The sequence below is a fragment of the Exophiala oligosperma genome, assembly GCF_000835515.1.
Source record: "Exophiala oligosperma strain CBS 72588 unplaced genomic scaffold supercont1.6, whole genome shotgun sequence".
Classification (NCBI taxonomy): domain Eukaryota; kingdom Fungi; phylum Ascomycota; class Eurotiomycetes; order Chaetothyriales; family Herpotrichiellaceae; genus Exophiala; species Exophiala oligosperma.
The window spans coordinates 1,732,447-1,757,836 of record NW_015622823.1 but is presented as its reverse complement, the minus strand read 5'-3'; the positions used below and the strand labels follow the sequence as shown (position 1 = coordinate 1,757,836).

Genomic DNA, 25,390 nt, shown 5'->3' with positions numbered 1-25,390 from the left:
CGTTCCTTGCTATGCACATGTTCGCGTATTCGATCGGACCTACTAACTGTTTATCTATGTCCGCCCAGGTTCGTCAAGGCTCTCGCATCAATGAAGCCACCGACATGTACGGCGACATCGCGACGGCCGAAGAATACGGCTACGTCTCTCGCGGTCTGAAGTCACGGCACATCCAATTCATCGCTCTCGGCGGCACCATCGGTACTGGCCTGTTCCTCGGTATCGGCAAAGCCTTTACCCACGCGGGACCTCTTTCTGTCCTCCTCGGCTACACCTTCACTGGTCTCGCCGTCTTCGCGATGATGATGTCTCTAGGCGAGATGGCGACGTGGCTACCACTCCCCGGCGCAATCCCTCAGTTCTGCGCGAGGTACGTCGACGACGCCATGGGTTTCGCCGTGGGTTGGAACAATTGGTACAACTGCGCCATCACCTTGTGCGCAGAAATCTCGGCCGCCTCGACCGTCATTCAATACTGGCATGGAGCACAGGACATTAACGTGGCGGCGTGGATCAGCATCACCATCGTCTTGGTTCTCCTACTCAACATCTTCGCCGTCTCGGTATATGGCGAGGCCGAATTCATCTTCGCCTCGATCAAGATCGTCACCATCATTGGGCTGTTGATCCTCGCGCTCATCATAGACGTCGGCGGCGTGCCCGGCCAACACCGTCTAGGTTTCCAGTACTGGCACAACCCGGGCGCCATGAAGCCCTACATCGCCGGGGGCAACACCGGCCGCTTCTTGGGTCTGTGGTCGACGCTCGTCAACGCCGCCTTTTCGTACGGCGGCGTGGAAATGGTGGCGGTCGCGGCTGGCGAGGCCGAAGACCCGCGGCGCAACATCCCCAAAGCGGTCCGCCGCGTCTTCTGGCGTATCCTGTTCTTCTACGTCCTGGGGACGCTGGCCATTGGAGTTTTGGTCCCTTACAACGACGACCGGCTCCTGGCGGCCATCAAGAACGGGTCCGCGGGCGCCGCGGCCTCGCCCTGGGTCATCGCCATCGTGCGGGCGCACATCAAGGCCCTACCGTCCATCATCAACGCCGTCATCCTGACCTCTGCGTCCTCGTCGGCCAACGCGTTTCTGTACACGGGCTCGCGGTACCTGTACGCGCTCGCGCAGAACCGGCAAGCCCCGAGGTTCTTGTTGAGATGCACCAAGCAGGGCGTGCCCCTGTGGTGCGTCCTCGTCACCTGCTCGTTCGCCCTCTTGACGTACATGTCGTGCTCTTCCGGCTCGGCCACGGTGTTCCAGTGGTTCCAGAACCTCGTCACCATCACCACACTCTTCACCTGGGTCAGTATCAATGTCGCCTACCTCCGTTTCCACGCCGCCCTGCAGGCGCAGGGCATCGACCGCGACACCTTGGTGTTCAAAGCCCCCTATCAGCCCTACCTGAGTTGGGCCGCCTTGGTGTTTTTCGGTCTCATCATCCTCTTCAACGGTTTCGACTCCATCGCCGGCAAGTGGGACTACCAAACCTTCATCACCGATTACGTCGGTGTCCCCATCTACTTTGGGCTCTACCTGTTTTGGAAGATCCTGAAACGATCACGTTTCGTCGATCCCGCCGAGGCCGATTTACGTACGGGAAAAGCCGCCCTCGACGCCGTCGTCTGGCCCGAGAGACGACCCAGAAATTGGTTGGAGAGAGTTTGGTTCTGGATTGCCTAACACGGAGTATCACTTAACCGTCCTTTGAATATGTATCCAGTGGGTCCACCGTATCCTATATCCTCCCTAAAATAGATGCCTCCTCCGTAGAGAAAACCAAATGGAAATGACCCACGAGATGCCGGAGTACATCGTACACCCATTGTACCAAGTTGTGCGGATACGTGGGACCACAGGTACTATCATACATAGCCAGGTGTTCACGAATTCGATGGAATTTGCCTTCTTCTCATCTACTCCTAATGGCTTCTTTTATGAAACCGTGCCATAATACCCCACTGACCACCGTTATGTGTCTGACTCGATCGTAAGAATGGATCTAGTAGTAGGACAACCAACCCTCTACAGAGCAAATCTGGACCAACAACAAGAGATATATTTTTAAAAGTGCATTTCACTTCTATTTACTTTTCGCCAATGGTCTAATCAGGGTATATACACTACACAAACAGCTGTCAAGCTGGTTTTTTGGCTACAGTTGTCATCTCATAACACAGACCGAACTTTCTGACACCCCGGTCTCACGCAGCAGCAGGATCGCTCCGATGGTAATCTTGATCATTGACCACGTCTTCCAATCCAGTCTTATCGTCCCACTGATGCTCGATCGACCAAGCTATCTCACGGGCCTTTTGGACACAATCGTTCACCCCGACCGCTCCTTGCCACCAGGGCCCCGCAACCTTGAGTCGTCCCTGGAAATCCCTGGCGAGAGCTTCGTGGATCGTCTTCATGCGGCCGTGATAACCGACCGTGTACTGAGGGATGCAGTCGCGATTCAAGCGCGCCTTTGCGACCTCGGGGACTTCATTGATGCCAAGATGCCGTTTGAGTAGACTTTGGGCCATTTCGACGGCCTCACCTTCGCCCGGAAGTTCATCTGGCTTCCAGCCTGACCACCAGTGGCCGCCCATCATGACTGTGATTTTGGTGCCGGGGGCAGTGTCTTGACCCTGACCATGCTCCTGCTCAAAATCTTTCAGCAATTGCTCAACATGACTACGTGGTTTCTCAACGCTATTGTCCGTTTTGTTGTCGACGTTGCTTCTCTTGGTCTTGGTTTCTGCGCCTGTGGAGTCACCGCCATTGTTCTGTTGAGCCTGTTCCAACTCCAATGATTCGATCATATACCTCAGCTTCTCTTCTCGAGCTTCGCGCGAGTTGCCAGAAGTTTCAGAACTGAAAATGACGCCGAGAGCACGCTCTGGGTTCTGTTCGTAAGGCACCGAACGTGGGATCAGATATCCAAACCCTGCATGTGAGGGTGGGATCAAACTTGGGTTGCTGTAGTAAAGATTCACAACCATGACGCTCACGGCGCTTTTGCTGTCCGTGCAAGCTGAAGAGACACTGCCGTCGGTCTCTTTTAGGGAATCCCGTATGGTGTTTGGCCCAAGAGTGGACACCACGTAATCGTACTTGGTGTCCACTAAGCCTTGAGGCTGACGAGAACATTCTACCTGCAAATATTTTTCGTCTCTATTGAACTGGACACGTTTCACATGTGAAGATGTCAGCATCTTGACATTGGGATTCTGTGCCAAGGCAGATTCTAGCGAGGTGGTAAGTTCACCCAGCCCTCGTTTGAATGTGTATACACTTGATCTTCTCAATAGAGACTTCAAGGCCTCGCGTTTTGGCTCGAACTCGCCAGACTGTTCATGTTGTTCCATCATGAAATACCTAGCCATCCTGCCAGGGATCAGCATCTCGCGTCCGAGTCCTTGAAGTACCATCTGCACCAGAACTCCGAGTTCGTTTCGCGGCTCATCACCTTCCAGATACCACGCACTGGACAGTAAGGTACGAGCGCTTAGCTGATACAAATCGCCGGCGTAGATACCATGGAAGAAGGCTGAGGCTATGTTGTCTGCGATGTTCTTACCGAATCTTCGTGTCAGAAAACGACCCACGGACTCGTCTTCAAGAATAGAACTTCGGGGTGAAACAAAGGTTTCCCCCAAGAGGCCAGACACAACTCCCTCATGTATTGGTTCGGACCACAGCGACCACAGCCGTTGAATCCCATCCCATATGCCTGGAACAGGGCCGGGCATCAGCACAAGGTGATCGGGATAGTATATGAATCTGTTCAACGCAGCGGGACTTCGTTTCGAAATGGCAATTACTTGCTGCGAAAGGCCGAGGTCTAATAGCTGGAAGAGAACTGATCAGCTGGCGAACTCCCGAGGCGCATTGAAGATCAAGTACCAAGTCAACCGTGGCCCTTCCAGAACCTGTTAAAGCTGGTCGTAAAGTCCTGGGTCCCCACTCGAAGAGCACCTCCCCATCTTTCACCTCGACTTGCTCTGAGTTAACCCACCCACCAAGTCCATCATTTCTTTCGTAGATTGTGATTTTCGCATCTGGTATGCGCTTGGTCAAATTCCAAGCGGTCGTGAGGCCGGTCACGCCACCACCAAGTATAGCAATGTTTCTGGCGTTCGGGTTTGGAGTTTCTCGAATCGGAGGGTCTGGATCAATGGAACGCGAGCGCGAGGTAGGTGTAAAATGGCGAAGAGAATGGCTATGCCTTGATCGAGGCCATCTTGGACGGATCACTGCATGTCTGTACACTGCATTGTGCACACCCAAGCTCATCTCAAGGGCGCAACACCGCGCGGTGCATGCGGGACAGGTCTCGAAGATAGGAAATTAAGAGCTTGATAAATAGGAAGATCGACTCGAAAGAGTCAGTAGAAACGATTGTCCATGGACTTGAACTGAGTACGGAGTAGCTGTACTGTAATTATCGCCCTGCGGAGAAGTCGTTGCATTTTCGTGGCCGCCGTCGGGAAAATGTTCTTCCGAGAGAAGAGATTCCAGGCATTACAGGACTCGTAGGTAATGATGATACCAATAGTACTCATACGAGGTCCCTCGCAATCATTTTCATGACACCATAATGATGGTAATATTTGGACACTGTCGCTCGCTAGTTCACAGCAGACGAAGTTGATTCTGGCTTTTTACCGGTACATGGGGTCAAAGTCTTGCACTCTGGTTTGCGGTCACTGTACGGAGCATACGGCTCCCGTGGTTATGGTCATGAACGGGTCTTGCAGGTATTGGATAGAATATATGTAAGGCATAGACGATATGTACAGTATTCGGCTCCACCATTTACCTACCTGAGGACCTCAGTTAATTCGCCATCATCTGTGTCACCGTACATAGCCCAAAACATCATCCCATTCATTCCTTGCTGTTTTGCATACTCTCTTTTCAGTCCAATACTGTCTGGGTCATCGTAGGAGATGATCTGTGGATCGTTCGTGGTGTTGTTATCGTCAGTATAGATATAAGGGGTCTGGGTCGCGTCGTCGAATCCGTATACCCATCCCGGGCCAGCGCGATAGCTGCCATCGGGTTGTTGTTGGACGACATCCTGAGATTTGAGGTTCCTCCATTTCCAGAATCCGGAATTTTTATTGGGGTCCTCATTGCTATCTCCGGATGATTTGTCAGAAACTGGACTGTATAGTCCTGTGGCTTCTGGGTTGCTTCCCTGTAATTCGATCATTCAGTCAGCGAGCAAGTCCTTCCTAAATGGAAAGGTGAATATCCAGATAAACTCACTTCCGAGAGGAGGTAGCCGTAGCCGTAGAATGGGACACCTGGGAGACCAAAGTCAGCCGAACTAATCTGCAAATGTGGGAAGGAAGGAGTGAGGCTCTTTGCCTTCAGGGCGTACCATAGACAAGTTTACTCATTGGGAATCCTGCATCATGCCATGTTTTGACGCCATCATCGCCGAATCTCTGGTCTTGAGGCACATCGCCGTTGCGGACCAAGGCCGCGTTTGAACCGGCAGTATCGTCGCCATTCCACAGATCGTAAGCCATGAGGTAAAGCCTATCAAAGAGAGGCACAAAAGGATGCATGTCGACGGGGACTAGTGTGCCATCTGTCCCATCAGGTTTTTTAAACACATACATGGGTACTGCCGCAGACAATTCGGTTGAGGGCATTGCTGCTCGCAGAGCTGTGAGCATCTGGAGGTACCCATCGGCGTCGGTAACAAGTCGAGGTTGTGCTGGTTCGGGCGCGTCGTGTAAATTACCGACAAATTCCCAGTCTGTCTCCCAAAAAGGGGTGGTGTTAGCTCGATGTTATTGAACGAGAAAAGCAAAGGGTAAATGGTGCCATGTTACCGATATCGACCCCTGAAATGCCATACTCAGACACAACGGCCTCTACTGATTGCACAAAGGCGCTGATAGATTGGTTGCTCTGGACAATGTCGGAGTAATACATCCCTCCCCGCCCCCATCCTCCGATACTCAAGACCAATTTGACGCCATGCGAATGTGCTTGCACACTCAAGTAACGAAGGAGGTCTGTGTTGTCTATACTGATGGAGTAGTTGTTGTTTACACCATTTGTATTGGCAAACGCGAAACATAGGTGGGTCAGGTACTTCCATGGTATATTTCTTGGTGGGAAGATGTCGGTGTTTCCTGCGCCGTAGTATGCAGTTACGGTGTGGTCTGGCCAATCGTCTGGGTTTGGTGTAGGGCTTGAGGAGTGCGAGCTGGTCGAGAGCGTTGTGGAAGTGCCGATGGAAGTTGTGAAAGTGGATACATTTGATGTTGAAGACGGGCTGGCGCTGGTAGTGAGCGAGGTCCATATATTGCTGGAGGTTGGATTAGGGCCACCGGAGGAGATTTCAACTGAAGACGGCCAAAACCAGCCTGAACCGGAGCCAGATTGACCAGATTGACCAGATTGACCAGATTGACCAGATTGACCAGGTTGACCAGGTTGACCAGGTTGACCAGATTGACCAGCTTGACCAGATTGACCAGATTGACCAGCTTGACCAGCTGATCCTTGAGCCCCATCCACGTCAACCTCATCCCAAGGCTTCCACCACGGAGGAGGTCCCGATCCCCACGGTGGACTGGAGGCACCCTGAGCCTGTGAGCCGGAGTCGGATCCGTCATCGCTAGGACTTCCTGCAGCAAGCCACCCTTGCACGCCAGGCCAATCAGTTGGCACTGGGACATATCGAGTAAAAATCGAGGTCCGTACCACCGTAGAGACTGTCGGAACAGTAACTGTCACAACAGACGGTGGGCCATCGAAGACACAAAGATCAACATCGTCGCCACGTCGTTGCAGCTCGACCTTGGCGTGAGGGTGACCTCGACCGGTTACGGACAGGAGGGACAAGAGGAAGAAGGATAACATCTTCTCGTTACGTGCATGGGTCCGAAAGGAGGACGATGCCCGCTGGAGGCCTCACCTGTTTATAATGCTATCGATAAACCAGATACAACATCTTCCTGGTGGAAATTGTTTCCCATGGCGTACCGTCTGTGCATTCTTTGGCGGTGCTGAAGTCGAGTCACAGGGGTTTGTGCAACAGTTTAACGGAGGAGGTAATTCGCCGGTGATCAAAAGCTTCGAATAATCACTTACATTTTCCAAGGTCAATATATTTGCATGGTCGAGCAGAATGTCAGATTATGGGAATTGGCCCAATTAGATATCCTCAGCAAATTTGTTCTGAGCAAGGTTAGGACCTGGCAGGCGACGTTTGCAAAGGCTGGCCTAGAGCCCATGTTATTCTGACAATCCTCGGCAGAAGCCCAAGGGTTCTACGACTGAACAGGCCTGGCGTCGAGAGAGGAAAAGAAAAGAGTTAAGGATCGCAAGCCGAAAGGAGTTTAGGATGTGCCCCCGGAAATTGTCAAAGGTTTGACTCGCGAGGCAGCAATCGATGGAAATCGCTGACAGATGTCATGATATGTTTCTGGTGTAGAAGAGGAAACCCCTGAAGAAGCGGCAACTAAAATGTCCAATGACGCTTAGGTAAGCATAGTGTAGTATCCAGGTCCATATATTTAGAAGGTCTGCCGAGGATCACGAGGCTCTCTTGACAAGGCCGGTGCTTGCATATTCCTAGCCGCGTGAAAATACTTGCAGTACAACACCGCACCTTCTACTCTGGTCAGTTGTACAATATGTGTGTGAGAACGCTAAAGTTCCTCAGGCATACCTGTGTAGTTTAGTGCCTCTTACCCTGGACTTCCTGCATGAACTGTGTGTCACGATGCTACTAAAACTTGCATGCATCACTGAGTGTCTTTTATCCTGGTCATCTGCACGTGATAACGCTAAAGGTCGCTTGTCTGCAGGCGACAGTCAGGGTGTTTTAACCATGTTGCATCTAGATTTTGGATTTTTTTGCGCTGTTGTCTTTCGCCTGTCTTGCAACAACGCCAAAGTTCGCTTGGTTCTAGATACTATTTATAGCTACTCCGCATGTGTCAAGCTTTCGACCGACGGTCGATCTTCCGGTTTCCCCACTATGACCCAAATATTCAATCTCGGCACAAGTCCATAGCCGCTGAGGAAGCCGATCACGATGCATTATCACAATTTCAGGGTGGCTGGATGTTACGATTGAGCTTGTGAATGTCGTCGCGAAGAAAAGTCACCTTCTGCCGATGCCTCTACGTGGTCAAGCCACGTGAGATGTGTGCTCACACCCCTGGCCCATGACTGAGGAGAAACCCGTATGTAGGTCACTGTAAACTCCACGATTTTCCATTGGGAATTCACTTGGCACTTACATTATAAATTCCTCACATCGCCTCCGGAAGAACTTTCGTGATCGCCTGCGACTTGTATCCTTGACACTCAATAAAGACACAAACATGTGTATATACTATCTTTGTAATGAGAAGCCCGACGCAAGATAGACCACTCGGCCCGGTTACAAGTCCTTACCCGGCACAGAAAGAGGCTCTATTTTGGCAGTAGGCTGAGAGTTTCCCGGATCGTGGCTCCAACAGCGAACTCCAGATCAAGGTCAGTCAAAAACTACGAAATGCAAGCCAGCACGCCATTAGGATTGAATTATGACGAGATTGAGTATGGTAACGACCCCTTTCGTCGCCGCGATATCAAGTCGTGCATGCTAACCTCGAATCACAGTGTTGATTTACCCCCTTCAAGTGAGAAACTCGTCTTGAGAATGTCCAGGGCGTTACAGGAACGCTTTGTCGTCCACCACAATGGATGAACCACTGAACTACTGGAGCTAACCGCTCATGTATCTTGGATCAGCTGCGGAAGTTGCAAGTGGCGTTGAAAATTATGCTCATACACGCATAGAAACCACTCGGCGACATTACCTATGGCTACGGCACCCACGATCCTGACACTTCTTTCTGTCACATCAAAGCCAAAGGACCCACAGTTGTGATTGAGGTAGCTCATTCGCAGAGAAGCGAGGACTTGATAGAACCCGCAGAGGAGTATCTTTTAGGTTCTGGACATGGAATCCGGGTCATGGTTGGATTCGATCTTGTGTACTACCGTAAAAACAAGATGGCGACCTTCATGTCTGTCGGACCAAAGGGGAAGGCTCGGAGAATGCTAGAGTCTGGTGTGTCGAATATACGGTAAAGAAGAAATCAGGAGCAATAAAATTTAATGCCATACTGACTTGGGGTCTCATTCTTGACAACTCGAAATCCATTCGAACTACTCTGACGTATTCGAGCTGCATGATGCGTTCGCTCCTCGGTTCATCTATTGCCATTATTCGAGCGTCTAAACGTCGCCTGGAGGCAGGGATAATGTTTGCTTTTGTTATCGGCACACGGTGATTTGCTGATAGCTCGCCCGTCCCAATCGTTCAAAATAGTGTAGCCTTGGTGAGACAATCGCCGAATGACGATCACCGACGATCCGCGAGTTGGATGTAGGTCGCCGAAGCCGCCATTAAATGCAGCGCAATAGCCGAAAAAGAGGTTTGCTTGTTCGGTTTGTCACATACAGAAAATGTGTCAGAACATCTCTCTCGCGGAGAAGCCAGCATGATGAATTTTTCGTTGGATTCCATCCAAGAGCATGGCAATAGTCGCGGAGTTGTTTCTTACCCGTTCACGTCGAGTCGGTCGTGGAAGATTCGGTGGTAAGTGCTTGTACTTCTGGTCCATCGTAACCCAACTTCCTCAAGTCGCGAAGCAACTCCCCTTCCTTGCCGATCTTCATGATTTGATCGAGTGACAGTTTTTCGCCCGTTGCCCGTTTCTCCTTCAGCTCGCGCACAGCCTTCAGCTTCTTCAGTTGATTTCGGATCTTCTTCTGTGGATCTGATTCTTGAGAAGCCGGTTCATTCTCTTGTAACTTAGATGGATCTCGCCAATTCTGTTTGATTCGGTCTGCTTCTGTATCCGCTATGTTCGTCTTCTGCATGGCTGCAGCCAAAACATCCGCGGCTCCCTCCTTCCCTTCGCCCTTTCTGCGGGCAGCCTCTCTTCGTTTTGCGTTCTTGCTTTTGGCCGTGCCTTGATCATTTGCAGAGGCAACGGGATCGGCTCCAGGAACTCCGCCTGGGCCTCTATTCTTCCATGCCTCGGCGCTCCGATTTTTGTAGGTCTCTATGTCTTCTGGTGGCCGATAGCCTGGTCGCACTTTGATCTCTTTCCTGGTGGACCCGTCCGCGCGCTTGGAGGAAGGAATGTACGAGCCACCATCAGCCGAGGTCTCGATGCCGGCCTTGCTAGGTTTGGACATCTCGCGATACGCCCCTTGCGAATTCTTTCAGCGTGACGGGTTATCTGCCGTGGCCACCGGTATCAGGGTTGTATCACCATATTGGGAAATTTCCGTCCGTGAAGCGAGATCCTGCCCGTGCGGCAAAATAATGTGACAACTGGTGCAGGCTGACAAGAGTCAGGAAGATAGTCACAGGTAAATGAGTCCAGCCCGCGGAAGAATTGTAGTCGCAGCCGAAGTTCAACCGCAGTCTTCATACGAGCAGTCTTCATACGAGCGTGATATTTGACGTAACAAACACATCCAACCCAGCAATTCCTTGATGAGTCTAACTTAGATGGCATAATTCAATCCGGACGGGGAGTACCAAGAGTCTCTACTCTTCCTCAAAGCCTCTGCACCTATCTCTGCAGTCCTTCTATGGCGAACTGGAGGCTTATGTTCTTTGGTGTTGTGATTGGCTGAAGCCTCAACTAGAACAGCGGGAGAATCCTTCCATTCTCGTATTAGCTTCCCCTGGTCGAGCTTTGGAGCTGCAACTTTGTGAACATTCATTGATCACACAGACACCTGTGAACGTCTTGCACTGTCACAAACCAAATATCTGATCCTCTGCGCCGGATCTGACGTATTCAAGATGTCGTTTGGGGTAAGTTTTCTATCGCTGGACATGCTCAGAAACGTTTCTGACAATCTTAGGCACGCCTTTCATCGGGCTTTTTCAAGTACGGCCGTTTCGAATCCCATGTGTCTGCATACTGACCGCTGCAGTGGCATCTTCCGGAGAAATGCCTTCTTCCTCACGACCGTCTTCGCCGGCGCATTCGCGTTCGAGCTGTAAGCTTCCTTGCCGACCGTTGGTGGATGACGGATATTGGCTCACAATTCTGCAGTGCATTCGAGGGTGGAACAAACGCAATGTGGGACAGCTGGAACAAAGGGGTATGTTCAAGAATCAAGCATGGACATTCTTGGTCGAAGCTAACCAGTCATCAACAGCGACAATGGAAAGACATCAAGCATAAATACATGACCGCAGAAGAGGACGAGGACGAATAATTCGATAACTCGGAGCTCGGGGACGACCAAGAGTTGAAAGAGAATAGAGACCAGAACACAGCTTGGGTCATCGCGATGGCGGTCATTGCGACAAGCATTGTACATAAGAAGCTATGAAAATACCAAAATCAAGCGTGCTTGAAGAATACCCTTTGAGGGATATGGGCTAGCCCACCTCAACGACAGAGATGGAGAATGTTGATCTCGCGGCATCCTCTATGTCTATCATTGCTGAGCCCCTTTGCTGTGTTGCTTCAGATCCTAGGGAGTGTGATCATCTCATCGGCTATGCAGAGACCAGTGCCACAAAATTTTATGTGATGCTCGGATGATGGTAGCAGAAGCCTATGCAGCTGCAGACTCGGTGCCTGATAATCTTCATCACCACGTTGGGCCTACATGAGGGTCCGTGGGCTGATCTGTAGAACGTTTGCTATATTGATTCAAGTTGTGCTCGATGAAGGTCATGCATGCGCTCTACGAAACTCATGTTAATGAAAGGACTTTTACTCTAGAACTCTACCCGACCCGCTCGTGGACGCAGTAGATAATGCTTTCTTACGACGCATCATGCATGTTCGCGATACTGGGTGGTGTCGGCCTTGTGTCATCGAAATCATATGTTTGGGAGTTGGCGTTGAGCTTCTCCGAGCGGCGTGGCGACGGAGAACGTAGAATAAATGCGAGAAGAATCCATATATTTGGAGGAGCAAGGAAAGACACAACTGCCTTACCAACCCTAGGTTGATAGCGCAGGCAGTCTCTACCTGAAGACATGCGACTGTTCCCATTCATTTTTTCCATCAAAGATTCCCCATCTCCTTGTCGTGTTGCACAGAGGTCCCATTCGCAGGCATTGCCAACATTGGCCTTCTGTGACGTTGGCGGCTCTTCAATGAAACGCAGCCTCGCTGGCACAGAACGACTCGATCTCAAGCGGTGTTGCCTACAGCCTAACGAACATACTCAAGTTGTGTCTTCCCATCGACCGAGTCTTCAAGAGTCCTACCCTTGACAATTTTTCTCCTCTGCGATCTCGAGTCGAGTAGAGTCCAAATGCGGACTGCAGACGCCCTTGCATAATCTACCATGAGTTCACCGCCGTCCAACCTGGATCGACAACTCCGCCAGGCTCTTTGTGACCACCCTCGACGATATGGTTATCGATATTCGGCCACTGCGCGAAATAGCTTGCTAGAAGGCCTCTTCCGCTGCTTGACAAATGATCGAGAGGACTACCTGCACCAGTTGTTCCCCAATGGCTTTCCCCTCTCATACAAGTTACAAGATGCGCAAGGGGTGCAGGAGAATGTTGAGTACACTGCTGCTGCTAGGGGACATCCCTGTGGCCATATCTTCAAAGCAGGGGAAGCCAGCTATCACTGCAGCACATGTACCGATGATAGCACGGCCGTTCTCTGCGCTAGATGTTTCGTTTCCAGCGACCATGAAGGCCATCAGTACATAATTCAAATGAGCCCCGGTAACACTGGATGCTGCGATTGTGGTGATGATGAAGCCTGGAAGACACCTATACAGTGTGCCATTCACACGGCAAAGATCGACTGGGCGACTACGGACGACGTTGTTTCTCCCCTACCACAAGATTTGCAAGATTCAATCCGCGTGACGGTGAGCAGAGCACTTGACTTCTTCTGCGACGTTATATCTTGTTCACCAGAAAATCTTCGCATGCCTAAGACAACAGAGACTGTCGCGCAAGACGAGGTGCGGAGTCGACTGCAATCTGAGCATTATGTTAGTGGCGACGAGGTCGAAGCCAACCCAGAATTCTGTCTCATTATCTGGAACGACGAGAAGCACACGGTCCGCGAAGTACAATCTCAAGTCGCAAGAGCATGCCGGCAGCGTGAGTCGTGGGGTCTGGTGAAAGCGGAGGAAACCAATGATATCGGGAGAAGTGTGGTCAAATTCTCTCGCAACTTGAGTGAGCTGACCAGGATGGCCAAGATCATTGAAGAAATCAAGGTCACCGTTACAATCCGATCGGCAAGAGATACTTTTCGAGAACAGATGTGTGGTACTATAATTGACTGGTTGGCTGATGTTGTCGGCTGCAGTGTTGGTGGAGACAGTCATATCCTTCGCCGCATTGTATGTGAAGAGATGCTTCAGATCTGGCGCGTTGGCAGCGAAGCCTGGAATGCCAAGGTTGGGAAAGAGGACCTGGACGATCACGGCGAAGAGGATGACCGGGATTTCCGACGTCGAGCCAGAGTGATCCCCTTCGACCCTATCCAATTTGCGATGCAGAGAATTGTGGCAGAGGGAGACGACATGCTGACTGACGAAGACAATGAACCCATGGACCCCGATGATGACGACGATGACGACGACGATGAGGATGATGAACTAGGCGACGTTGAGGGTGGCCGAGAGGCGACCGATCTTATACTCAGCGCAATAGCGTTCGAAGATGCAGAAGATACCCACTCTATAGTCGAGAACTCTGGCGATGCTGATGCCACTGATGACCCTGACGAAATGGATACTGACGGCGACGGTGATTTCCTTGACGTCGCAGAAAGGATGGACACCGACCCGGCCTCGCCGGCCCCAGCAATTGTTCCCGCCCAAAACACAACGGGTCCCGAGAATACTCTCCATCTAGGGGGAGCAGATTCACCAACCAGAGCGGATGCCAATGCCAATTATCTCAACGTTCCTAGAACACCAGCTGCATCGGCGCGTCCATCTTCATCTCAATCTCCTCCACCAGACCACTGGCAACTGTCCAGATCTGGCCAGTCAGCATCAGGTGCAAGTCTTCCCGTCTACGAGGATTTGACCAAGAACATCCGGGTGGATTCCATGATACTATTCGACTTGCGGCTGTGGAAACTCGCGAGGTCTAATATGAGAGACTTGTTTATCAGTACCTTGGTCAACATACCACAATTCAAGCGCATACTTGGCTTGCGATTCTCCGGGCTGTACACGACGCTCGCACAACTCTATCTTGTTGCAGATCGGGAACCAGATCATTCAATCATAAACCTCTCGTTGCAACTGTTGACCACGCCCTCAATTACCGAAGAAGTCATTGACAGAGGCAACTTCTTGACCAATCTCATGGCAATTCTTTACACCTTCTTGACCACGAGACAAGTCGGGTTTCCCAAAGACCTGGATCCTGGTGCGACACTGGGATTCGATGCGGGATCAGTGGCAAATCGCCGCTTGTATCACTTCTTTTCCGACTTGAAGTACTTTCTGGCTTCGCCCTTCGTGCAAGCCAAGGCTCGGGGTGAGCGTGAATACCTCTGCCAGTTTCTTGATTTGGCGAAGCTCTCACAAGGGATCTGCCCCAATGTTCGTGCTGTTGGGGAACACGTAGAATACGAGACCGATGCATGGATCAGTGCATCGTTGCTAACTCGAGACATCAACAAATTATGTCGACAATTTTCCGAGGCTTACTATGTGGCCAAGGGCAGCGATCCCGTAGCCATTCGTGCCACTTGCGATGCAATCAAACATGCAGCAGGCATTGCAGTCATTAACTCAGTTGGTCTCGAACGAAGACGATTTGATCAGGCCGAGATTAGAGATCCAGTCAAGTTTCACAACATCGGTCCTTTCGGAGATTCTACGATCTTCAGCGTCGTTGACTTCGTGGTTGAAAGAGGGTCACTCAGCTTCCATCACCCACTTCACTACACTCTGTCGTGGCTTTTGGAATGTGGCAAATACAACAAGAGCTCGATCGAAGCTCTTCGTGAGGCTGCACAAGCGTTCCTCTCGCATCTTCACGATACGCTGGGTGCTCGGGACAATACTGTCAAGCAAGCTCTTGTTTCCGTGGACGATGCATTGCTAGCTATGTTTGACTATCCTCTCCGTGTTTGCGCTTGGCTTGCACAAATGAAGGCAAATTTATGGGTCAGGAATGGCATGAGTTTGCGACATCAAATGATGCAGTACAAAAGTGTTGCACACCGCGACGTTGGCCACCACCGAGACATCTTCTTATTGCAATCGGCACTGGTAACATGTGATCCAAGTCGAGTACTTGCCTCCATTGTCGACCGATTTGGGCTGGCTGACTGGATGAAGTATGGCTTCGTTTCTTCCGAGATTTGCGATGATGGACAGATGTTGGATCTGGCAGAAGATTTCACGTATCTATTGATCAATCTTCTGTCAGATCGAGATGCATTGATCGCGGATCGAGACAATGTTGAATCTCAGCTTCTGGCAGTTCGAAAGGATCTTGCACATACGCTTTGTTTCAAGCCCTTGTCATACTCGGACTTGTGTGCTCGCCTAACGGAGCGCGCTCAGGACCATGAAAAGCTACAAGACGTACTCAGGCAAATGACTCGATATCGTCCACCAGAAGGTCTGCACGATTCTGGTTTATTTGAATTGAAAGAAGAGTATCTCCTGGAGCTTGATCCCTACAACTCACATTTTTCGAAGAATCAGAGAGATGAGGCAGAGAACATCTACAAGAAATGGATGGCGAAGAAGTTGAAGAAATCTCCAGATGATATTGTTTTGGAACCCAAATTGCATCCAATTCCTTGTGAGGCGTATATCAACCTCTGTGAAGTTGTGCATACAACAGTCTTTGCCGATGTCATGCACAAAGCTCTCTTTTATGTCGCACAAGGACACAAGGGCAAGAACGGAGTCACAGCAACTCGAGTCGAGGCATTCCTTCAGATTGTGCTACAATTGGCGCTAATTGCCACGCTTGAGGACAAGGTGTCCGAGGAAAGTAATATGCCATCTTTCATTGGTAATGCAATTGACATGCACTTGGCTTCACATGATGCACCTCACTCTACCATTCTTGATCAATTGCACAAAGTCTGGCTGATGGAAGAATTTACTTCGTGTCGAAGCAAAATCCGATATATCTTGAGAGTCTTCAATCAGAAGCGCCCGCGGCAATTCAGTCGGGTTACGGAGCATCTCGACTTCCCTTCCGGCAGGTTTGATACTTCTTCTCCCGCCAATGCTGAGAGCGAGATTGAAGCGAAGAAGAGAATGGCTATGGAACGCAAAGCTAGAGTCATGGCACAATTCCAGCAGCAACAACAAAACTTCATGGACAAACAAGGTGTGATTGACTGGGGAGATGATTACCTGGATCCTCCTGACGAGGAACTACCGAAGTCGACAGAGACGCGTCACTGGAAATATCCGTCAGGTTTGTGCATACAATGTCGTGAGGAATCCACCGACTCGCGGATGTATGGCACGTTTGCCATGATCACCAATGCGCATCTTCTCCGACAGACAGATACAAGCGACGAGGATTTTGTAGGAGAATTGTTCGCCATTCCCGACAATCTGGATCGGTCGATTGAGCATATTCGTCCTTTTGGCGTCGCTGGATCCAATCATGAGCAACTACGACGTCTCAACGCAGAGGGCGAAGAGATCACGGTCGATTTCCAAGGTCTTGGGAAAGGCTGGCCGAAAGATCATACGATGAATGGACCGGTATCTACAAGTTGCGGCCACATCATGCATTATGCCTGTTTCGAGAATTATTATCAATCTGTCACTCGAAGACATTCACAGCAAGTTGCTCGCAATCACCCCGAAAGAATAGCACTCAAGGAGTTTGTTTGCCCATTGTGCAAAGCCCTTGCCAATTCTTTCTTGCCCATCGTGTGGAAGCACAGCGAACAGTCATACCCTGGAAGTTTGGGTATTTCGCAGGATTTCGATCATTTCATGGACAATGAAGTATCCAAGCTCACCCCGAGCTCGGTTCCCATGGACAATAGCACATTCGATTCTCTCGCCGCGACAATGTACTCCGAGACTCTGGACACGCTTTCAAACAGTTCGTTGACGCCGGCAATCACCATGTGGCAAGCAGGGGATCTGACACTCAGCCCCACCAGTCCGGCTTGGGCGGACAATCCAGAATTGGCTGGCTTTGCAGAACTCGCTGGTATATATGGCCGTCTAAGAGAATCGCTCACTATTACGGCCCGGACCAATCGTGTTCTTGGTCCGAGCGGAAGCTCATCTGTTAACCAGTTTCATGTCCTGGTCAACACGCTTGCAAATACGATTGCATCTGTGGAGATTGGCCATCGAGGACGCGAGGCTGAATTCGGTACGCCTCTATTGACCAGCGTTCCCCAGCAAACCCTGAGCCACTTGCAAACTCTCTGCTCTACTTTACGAGCTTACAACGCCACCGGGGCATTGACAATTCGTACTTCGACGGAGTCTCAGTTTCGGGGACTGTGCGATCATATTGAGCGGCAACTAGCCGGTGCTGTTTCGGGGCACGAGACACAGACTGGGGATCCAGAACCAGCTCAGCCTCTTCTGCGGACGGATGCTTTCCAATTCCTAGTTCAGGCTGCCATGGTTGTCTGTCCGCTCCGACGACTTGAGGTTCGCCATTTTTTGCAGCTCGCCCTCACAATCGAACTCATCAGGGTGGCAATGGCGTTCATGCTCGATTCCCAGGGATTTGTCCGAGCCAGCAAAAAGTTGGTCCAAGATCAGATTCGACACGGCGTTCCACTTCAAGCAGATTCTGACGAAGTCCAGAGCGTGGAAAGCTTCATGACGTGGGTATATGTCCAGCTCCAGGATGAAGCGGTTCAGGCGGAGGATGTCAGGCCTTATGGCAGTAATCTGCACCGTATGTCCAGAGACGAATGCAAGGCAATGTACCGAATTTTCCAAGTGTACGCTCTGGCCTTTATGCGAAAGTCGGCTCTCTTCTTCCATGCCGGACATGGCATTGACTTTCCGACCACAGTCGGTTCAGAAGCCAATCTGCCCGAACTCGATCGTTTGATCCACTTCTTCCAGTTGCCCAAACTTCAAGAGATGCTCAGATCTTTCGACCAGTTCTCTGTACATGGAACTCTGAAAATCCGAGCTCGTTCATGGATCGCCGATTGGTTGAAGTCCGAAGCCGACATGGTGCCAGCGGGGCAACAGGCCAGGCCTGGACCTTTTCTCCTTAAACTCCTTCACCCAGCACCGTTTGAACTCATCGGGCTGCCCAAGTACTTTGATACTCTGATGGAAGAGTCTTATCGGCGAAAGTGTCCCACGACGGGCAAAGAGGTTGCAGATCCTGCTTTGTGCCTCTTTTGCGGCGAAATATTTTGTTCGCAGACAGTGTGTTGCCTGACGCCCGAGCTTCGTGGTGGGTGCAATGCACATCTCGACAAATGCTCGAGCCCTGTTGGTATGTTCCTTTTCGTTCGAAAGTGTAACATTGCGCTATTACATGTCGCCGTCGATCCGAGGATACTGGATCTTGAGCGAGAAAGAATTGGGCGAGGTACACAACATACATTGCCCTCTGGATCTCTCACCTTGAGCCACGGCTCTTTTTTCCCTGCGCCTTACCTGACGAAACATGGAGAGACGGATCCAGGGTTGAGGTCCAAACACCAGTTGATACTCAGTCAGAAACGTTACGACAAACTCTTGAGGGATTCCTGGTTGCTGACGAATGGAAGTATTTGGAGTGCCATTGCCCGAAGGTTGGAGAGTGAGGTGAATGCAGGGGGATGGGAGACACTGTGAATCTTAATCCAAAGATCATGACGACCGTCCGCACATAGATATCATAAACTATGAAGGAGGCAGATATGTAGATCAGATTCATTATAGTGAATACGACTTAGTACTCGATACACGGATACGAGCTGAAGAGTTTACCAGGCCACAAAATGTCAGAAGCAAAGCTACCTGGGTACCCGGAGTTCCTTCATTTAAAGCCCGCATTTGTACAGAGGATATCTTTGGCAAAGTTCACGATAATCACGGCGGTTAGGTACAATACTAGTGAGCAAGTGATTCATTGGTGTATGTATGGAGTACCGCGCACGGTAGTTGACGAGGAGGATATTGATCCATAATATTATTAGTGGTCGAGAGGTCGAAAAAGTGTTCAGTCAACCGGCCCAGCTAGCCCGGCGCTTAAACCCCTGTCTTATCACAGCCTCAAGTGATGTTGGTGTTTCAAGGGTCTCCCTCGTTTCACTTTGTGCTCTTCGTCGGGCAGTTCAAGGTACACCTTCCCTCGCCAAGCATGATACCAATCCAATCTTGTTGGTCACACTGTGTGATGCATTAAAGCTTTGTCCTTCGGAAAGTGACCATTGTCGATCATGCGATGGAGGAGGAGGGGTTGGTTGGACGAGCATGTCCAGGAATACGACGAGTATGAGTAGCCGCCCAAGGACACGGTCACTCGAATGGTCACTCGAATCATATAGTCACTTACCTACTTCTATGATACGACTGACTATGTGATGAAGATGGCTTGCACATTTTTGTTTTCTTCTCCCGTAGGAATTTCTATCCTCTACTTCTTCCGGCCCCCCCTCACATCAACGGAATACTTCACGATAATTACTACAAACTAGGTTGCCGTTTGAGCGCTGTTTGGGACTTTGGGCCTAGCCTCGGCGGGGCTAACTTACCAACCCAAGCAAGGGCTCTCTCTGTGTCTCTCTAGTCAACAACTAGATTCGAGGACGAAAGGCCAACCTCACCGGATACCCAAGTCCACCGGGCGAGAGAGAGCTTTTTCGCAACGACCGCGGTTTTCTCCCAAAAGGGGTGGCCATGGCCGAGATTTTCCCCAATCAATTTCTTTTGTCGAGTTACGACCGATGGCTCGTGACCATCCTTCTCCTGTTGTCGACCTCGTCAAAGGGTGGTGTTTGGGCACAAAATGGCGACGGAGGAGGAGCGTCAGGTGTCGAACCGGGTGATATCGGCGGTGGATCACCCGGCACGGGGAGTGAGAATGCAGGCGCACAAGGATCTGATACGGGCTCGGTGAAGTTGAGCGTAGGGGCGACTGTTGCTATTGCCGTGGTGGTTAGTCTTGTTGTCATTTTAGGTGGTAAGTATTCCGCTTACCAGTTGGGATACTCTTTTTGACTGACATATTCCCCCCCGGGTATAACAGGAACGACCGCTATACTCTTCTTCCTGGCTAAAAAGAGACAATGGAAGATCAAAGAGGGTTTAAGGAAATCCGCTACAAAAGTCAAGAGTGCCGTCAAGGCTGTCACTACACCAATGACACCGAAAAGAATGACATTTGGTGGTAAGAGTCCGGTTGAAAATCAAAGAAGAAGAATAGGAGGAGGAGGAGGAGGACATACCGAACGGACGACGGTGGCGGCAACCAACCCAAAAAAGGGATTGGGTATAAGAGCGGCAGCATCAGCAATGGATGATGGAATACACAGAGACAAGGATCGAGATTTGGAAAAGGGGGTGGCTACGGTTGTAGCTGCTACACAGGTCACCACCACTGCTCCAGCAACACGTGTTGTCCGTGATGATGGTAATGGAAGTGGCAGTGATCACGAAGGAGACACCGAGAGTCAGAATTCGAAGAATAAGATTATTACAGGGACTCAACAAGGGGAGAGGAAAAGTCGAAAGGAAAAACCAAGACCGCCAAAGGTCGAGATTCCAACGAGTTCTTTCGAGATTGATAGTCCCAAAACCCCAATTTGGAAGAAGGTATTTGGACGATGAAGGCGCTGTATCACGATGATGGGGACATTGTATGTTAGCAACGGGAAACGAGGGCTACCACAGTGTATCCTTGTTGATATGATGTCTATGATGATGGACCCTTGAGGACCCTCTGACAGTGGTGCCGTTATTGCTCTTTATTTGACCGAGCCATGATACGCAAGGGAGCGATGAGAAACAACACACCCGGACACAGAGTAAAATTCCGAAATTAAAACATACGGGACCTATAGCTTGGTATCATTCGGCCTCTTTGATTTCGGGGCTTGATCACGACCGTTGGTGTGGGTGTTTGAGTCCAAGTCCGATTCTACCTCGTCGAGGACAAAATACCACTTGATCCCGAGCATGTTTGTCCACCCGTCACCACATAACCCATGATCCGCCACTTTTTTCAGTATGCGATCGAATTTTGCCCTTCCCTTGACTTGGATCGTCACGCTCTCCAAACCTTCTCTCTTGTTCGGATCTGCAGGTAGGAATTCAAGTCGAGAATTCGTAAAGATCAATTCATCATTTTGACGAGGAATGCCAAACATTTCGTGCCATTGACGTGCGGCGTCGGATGGGTCTTTGTCGCCAGAGGACAATCTCAATGTCGCCCCGATCAACTTTAAATGGGAATTCCTTCTCATGGCAGAAGAGTAGGTCGGGTAAGCCGACATTGGTCCACATGTATGCCACGGACTGAATTCCGACAGAGGGTCAGGGTTTTCGGGACTTGTGGCGTGAGAGTCGAGTTCCGGCATGATCCCACCTGGGATACCCCTGGGGTGATATTGAATACACACACTTTCGATTTCTTCTTCGGTTTCACGTTTGACCCCGGTGTTGGTTTGGGTGGTATTGATGTCGTCGGTGGTGGTGGTACCGGGACTCTCGAATTCAGGTACAGTTCCAGAGTTATAGTGACTGAAAATGACCCTTCCCAAGCTGCGAGATTCAATGTACCGTCTCCTGGCGATGGCGTCAACAGTTTGCATTATCAACATGTATCCGGCGGCATCGGTGTTTAATTTTGCCAATTGTCGGCCGGCTGGGGTGTGAAGGCCAGCTTTGATAGGGGAGCAAACTTCGATCACATCTCCTCCTATTGAAACTACACCAAACCCGGTACATACCATGGTCAGTATCGAGAAAGGCATCATCATATGAATCCAGGCGTATGCATACGCACCTAATATATTCTCAATTCCCCAACGTGATACTTGTGGGTCGACATATACGACCTCGGTGTCGAGAATGGTGGTCTGTATCAATCACCATTTCAGTCAACACAGAGTTCGGGAGAGGTGAATTGAGATGATTTACGGAGGATCTTACCAGGAGATATCTAGCCCGTTTCATGTCTTGAGCAATGAAGGCGATTTGACGAAGTCGGGTTGGAGATGTCGTTGGGACATTCATGCTGGCGGCGACAATAGAGTACTATATTCCGTACTGGCAAAAGTATTCGGTATGATTGACGGTAGGTATACACAGACGATGATGATGCTCTTCGAATTGCCGCAATGTGTTTATAGTATGTCATTTAAAGTGTCGAAAGTGAGACAGACGGTGGTTGATGGTTGTCATGTCATTGTACAGTATCTCGGCTAAGATATGGTTATAGTGCGGAGACAGGCGAGAGGGGGGTACTTTACCTAGGTACCTTAGGTAGTGTAGGTGTTATATTGCATGGCAAGGAACATATCAGGAACGTATACTACTTGAATCATCTTTGTGAACTACATCTTCATCTCTGTAATAATATATGCCTTGGTATCCCCAAGTAAAGAATGTTATGTAAAATCCTCTGTTCCCTTCATTGATATTTCCCAACATCACTTTATCGGTATGTGCAAAACTTCCAACTGTGCAGTACCATGCCCAAGTACCTCGCAATAAGGAGAGCGTAACTTCAATCATGACCAATAAATTCAGTCGTTCTGGTGAGCTCACAAAAGGAGACCAGAAGCACCGACCAAAGCCAAGCCGAGACCCAAAGCACTGGCGAGTTGATTTCTTGACGAGGTTGCTGCACTGCCGGTGTACGACTTGACAGTCACTGAGGAGGAATTGGGGGAAGTTCCATCGTCGGTGAGGGCAGAACCTGCGTTCGAACAAACCTCGCCAACGTCAGAAGGCACTGTTGGGAACCGGTCGACCGCATCTAGAATCGCCACGGCCATTCCGCCCGTCAGATGACTTTGAACGTGACAGTGCAACAACCAGGCTCCAGGGGTGTTGGCCTGGTACCTGAGTACCATCCACGCCGGCCCTTCTGCTTCTGTGGTTGTGTAACCGTCAGCGTATGGTGGATTGTCGAAATTGAACTGCATCCCAGCTGACTGCGCCTGGGCGACAGTGGTGTAGTTGAAATCACCAGTGCCCGCGCCAATCACAAAGAACTTGTTGGCGTGCTTATGAATGGGATGCGGTTCGGCCAATGGACCAGCCACCTTGATGATAAGGTCTACCCAATCGTTATAGTTTGTTCTCAGTATGAGGTCGCTTTGGGGGATATCGGCAGGCGACTCGTACAGTAGTGGCGGAGTTTCGTCGTCTCGACTTTGGTTGTACGCGTCTACTCCATTCAGAGACCAAGCCCATGACAACGCTTCTTGTGGGTCTTTCATTATGTCGAGAACAAATGTAGTGTCTGCCGTACTCGAGACCGTTGCGGCAGGGTAAGGGTAAGCAATAGCCCTGTTCAGGGCCGTGATTGTGGTCGTGTTCTGGCCACCATAGTTCATAAGAGCCTCGGCAGAGGCTGCAGGACCTGAGCCTCCTTGATAGGACAGAATGCCGTACCCTGAGATGACCTGATTCAAGCCACTGTTTGCGACGCGGATGGTATAGTCTGCCGGGGTTTGATCGAGCTTGACCATCACCGAAATTCTGTCTCCATTGTCGAGTTCAATCTGATCCACGGCTTGTGGCTCAACGTAGTTACCATTGACTTCATAGACATACATCTTATGACTGTCTATCGTAATCTTGAAGAGTGCTGTTCCACTGGGGCTGATAAAGGCCAACGACGCCCATTCATCACTGGCATCGACAGTGTATGTGAAGTTTTTGCCCGTGTATGGTGTGCATTCAGAATATGCACCCGCGGGAAGAGCGGCCAAATTGCGGTTGTAGTTGCCTTGAACCAGAACGTTATTGGGCGGAATGCAGCCTTTGGCAGTCAATGAGCTTCCGTTGAGAGCAACTGATGCTTGCGGAGCCTTGTCGGCATTGAGGGTAGCCACAGGTAAACAATACACGGACCCCATACCGTTGAGGACGAAAGAGTCTGTGCAGGAGTAATCGATATTGGCGGTCTTTTCAATCTCAAAAAATTCGTTAAACGTATAGCGATTCCAGTCCGATGTAAGGATCGTCTCGACTTTAGCCTCTGCAGCCATCATCTTTTCAATATCGGTAGAGCTGTTGCTGATCAGGGAGAACGGCCTGGTCTCAGTCTCGTTGGGAGAGATAATGATTGCACCGTATAGGCCATCCATCATTTGGCCCTTGTAGTGACTGTGATAAAAGTAGACCCCAGACTCCTCAGCTGTCCATTGATAGTTGTGACTGGAGCCTGGTTTGATCGAGTATTGGGAGACACCTGGGACCCCGTCCGACCACGGGGTACCTAGCTGCCGAATACCGTGGAAGTGAACACCCGTGACATTGGGCATGTTGTTCACCACGGTAAAGTCGACGCACTCTCCAACATTGAGTCTCAGGGGAGGGCCAGGGAAAGAGCCATTGGTCAAGATCGCCTCTCTAGAGAGGACATTCGACGGGTCGGTTGGTCCCCATGTCACTTCGATCAGGAAGGGTTTGCACGCCGAGGCTGTCGAGCAGATGGAAGAATTGGAGGACGTGGACGAGTGTGAAGATGCAGCGATGCTGGCTGGTGCGGCCAGCAAAGCCGCGAAGCTTCCTATTCTCATCGTCAGAGCAAATATTCAGCCACGAGTCCAGGAGGATAAATTAAAGAAAGCGGTTCGAAAACAAGCCAAACAATGCAAACAACCTCTGTGCTGCGTGCGAAAATGGTCAAGCTTGGGTCCCGAATGCAGAGTAATAAATGAAAGCAAGCGAATGTATAATAGCTCAAATCAAACGAATGACCTTTGTGCTGCGTACGAAGATGGTGAAAGAGTGGAAAGATGAAGATAGATTTCAGAAATCTACATCCTTTTTCAAGGACAGTCAATTGAGCCAGGAATAGTTTAGTCGAATAAACATAATTAGTTCAGGTTGACGGCGGTCCTTGCCAGCTTCTGCCGCAAAACAATACGTTTTCGAGGTCATTATCGTCCCAGGACGGGACATCTGTTGGACGCAGGATGAGACATTCGTCCCCAGAGCTTGCCGACAATCCGATGGAAAGGGGCTGTTGGTTGAAAGCAGGAGAAAGCTTTTAGTGGGGAGAAAATTGATAAAGGATATTCTCACCCCACCAACCACAACATTGATCACCAAGGGCGCCAATGGCAAGGGCTGTAGCAGGTGTAGCTATCGATGTTGGCCCGTTGACCAGCTCGGGGACTGTCAGAAAGCCGATGGGCGGGAGATGCAATCATTCAACCCAGTGCTGACGCGTCACTGGCGGACGACGTTCACGAGTCTCTTTT

The 25,390-nt window shown here is 50.3% G+C and overlaps 8 protein-coding genes across 8 annotated transcripts; 4 read left to right on the top strand and 4 right to left on the bottom strand.

The window, feature by feature from the left end:
- Positions 1-56: 56 nt before the first annotated feature.
- Positions 57-1,874, top strand: PV06_07059 (uncharacterized protein; the record flags this gene model as incomplete). The annotated part of the gene is made up of 1 exon (XM_016408245.1): positions 57-1,874. The coding sequence occupies one exon, from the start codon at positions 57-59 to the stop codon at positions 1,677-1,679; it is 1,623 nt and encodes a 540-aa protein (XP_016261725.1). The 3' UTR covers positions 1,680-1,874.
- Positions 1,875-2,056: 182 nt separating this feature from the next.
- PV06_07058 (protoporphyrinogen oxidase) lies at positions 2,057-4,403 on the bottom strand. Its single transcript, XM_016408244.1, has 2 exons — positions 3,891-4,403; positions 2,057-3,835 (listed from the first exon to the last, which is right to left on the bottom strand). The coding sequence occupies exons 1-2, from the start codon at positions 4,278-4,280 to the stop codon at positions 2,201-2,203; spliced, it is 2,025 nt and encodes a 674-aa protein (XP_016261724.1). The 5' UTR covers positions 4,281-4,403; the 3' UTR covers positions 2,057-2,200.
- A 326-nt stretch (positions 4,404-4,729) lies between these two features.
- PV06_07057 (uncharacterized protein) lies at positions 4,730-7,035 on the bottom strand. The gene is made up of 4 exons (XM_016408243.1): positions 5,834-7,035; positions 5,374-5,757; positions 5,259-5,296; positions 4,730-5,187 (listed from the first exon to the last, which is right to left on the bottom strand). Exons 1-4 carry the CDS (start codon positions 6,870-6,872, stop codon positions 4,807-4,809), a joined length of 1,842 nt encoding a protein of 613 aa, XP_016261723.1. The 5' UTR covers positions 6,873-7,035; the 3' UTR covers positions 4,730-4,806.
- Positions 7,036-8,749: 1,714 nt separating this feature from the next.
- On the bottom strand, positions 8,750-10,368 carry PV06_07056 (uncharacterized protein). Its single transcript, XM_016408242.1, has one exon. It carries the CDS (start codon positions 10,212-10,214, stop codon positions 9,579-9,581), a length of 636 nt encoding a protein of 211 aa, XP_016261722.1. The 5' UTR covers positions 10,215-10,368; the 3' UTR covers positions 8,750-9,578.
- A 160-nt stretch (positions 10,369-10,528) lies between these two features.
- PV06_07055 (uncharacterized protein) lies at positions 10,529-11,756 on the top strand. The gene is made up of 5 exons (XM_016408241.1): positions 10,529-10,845; positions 10,896-10,921; positions 10,968-11,033; positions 11,090-11,138; positions 11,196-11,756. Exons 1-5 carry the CDS (start codon positions 10,834-10,836, stop codon positions 11,253-11,255), a joined length of 213 nt encoding a protein of 70 aa, XP_016261721.1. The 5' UTR covers positions 10,529-10,833; the 3' UTR covers positions 11,256-11,756.
- A 221-nt stretch (positions 11,757-11,977) lies between these two features.
- On the top strand, positions 11,978-18,963 carry PV06_07054 (uncharacterized protein). Its single transcript, XM_016408240.1, has one exon. It carries the CDS (start codon positions 12,345-12,347, stop codon positions 18,798-18,800), a length of 6,456 nt encoding a protein of 2,151 aa, XP_016261720.1. The 5' UTR covers positions 11,978-12,344; the 3' UTR covers positions 18,801-18,963.
- An 884-nt stretch (positions 18,964-19,847) lies between these two features.
- Positions 19,848-20,821, top strand: PV06_07053 (uncharacterized protein; the record flags this gene model as incomplete). The annotated part of the gene is made up of 2 exons (XM_016408239.1): positions 19,848-20,130; positions 20,197-20,821. The coding sequence occupies 2 exons, from the start codon at positions 19,848-19,850 to the stop codon at positions 20,775-20,777; spliced, it is 864 nt and encodes a 287-aa protein (XP_016261719.1). The 3' UTR covers positions 20,778-20,821.
- Positions 20,822-22,714: 1,893 nt separating this feature from the next.
- On the bottom strand, positions 22,715-24,703 carry PV06_07052 (uncharacterized protein; the record flags this gene model as incomplete). Its single annotated transcript, XM_016408238.1, has 1 exon — positions 22,715-24,703. The coding sequence occupies one exon, from the start codon at positions 24,701-24,703 to the stop codon at positions 22,715-22,717; it is 1,989 nt and encodes a 662-aa protein (XP_016261718.1).
- Positions 24,704-25,390: the final 687 nt, after the last annotated feature.

What these genes read in the sequence shown, in the direction of transcription:
- PV06_07058 (XM_016408244.1), bottom strand. Translation starts at nt 4,280, where the DNA reads ATGAGCTTGGGTGTGCACAATGCAGTGTACAGACATGCAGTGATCCGT. An exon ending in GAAGGGCCACGGTTGACTTG is followed by an intron (nt 3,836 to 3,890) that starts GTACTTGATCTT and finishes GTTCTCTTCCAG; the next exon opens with CTATTAGACCTCGGCCTTTC.
- PV06_07057 (XM_016408243.1), bottom strand. Translation starts at nt 6,872, where the DNA reads ATGTTATCCTTCTTCCTCTTGTCCCTCCTGTCCGTAACCGGTCGAGGT. An exon ending in CATTTCAGGGGTCGATATCG is followed by an intron (nt 5,758 to 5,833) that starts GTAACATGGCAC and finishes TTTGGGAGACAG; the next exon opens with ACTGGGAATTTGTCGGTAAT. An exon ending in AATGAGTAAACTTGTCTATG is followed by an intron (nt 5,297 to 5,373) that starts GTACGCCCTGAA and finishes TTGGTCTCCCAG; the next exon opens with GTGTCCCATTCTACGGCTAC.
- PV06_07056 (XM_016408242.1), bottom strand. Translation starts at nt 10,214, where the DNA reads ATGTCCAAACCTAGCAAGGCCGGCATCGAGACCTCGGCTGATGGTGGC.
- PV06_07055 (XM_016408241.1), top strand. An exon ending in CTTTCATCGGGCTTTTTCAA is followed by an intron (nt 10,922 to 10,967) that starts GTACGGCCGTTT and finishes TGACCGCTGCAG; the next exon opens with TGGCATCTTCCGGAGAAATG. An exon ending in GGCGCATTCGCGTTCGAGCT is followed by an intron (nt 11,034 to 11,089) that starts GTAAGCTTCCTT and finishes ACAATTCTGCAG; the next exon opens with TGCATTCGAGGGTGGAACAA.
- PV06_07054 (XM_016408240.1), top strand. Translation starts at nt 12,345, where the DNA reads ATGAGTTCACCGCCGTCCAACCTGGATCGACAACTCCGCCAGGCTCTT.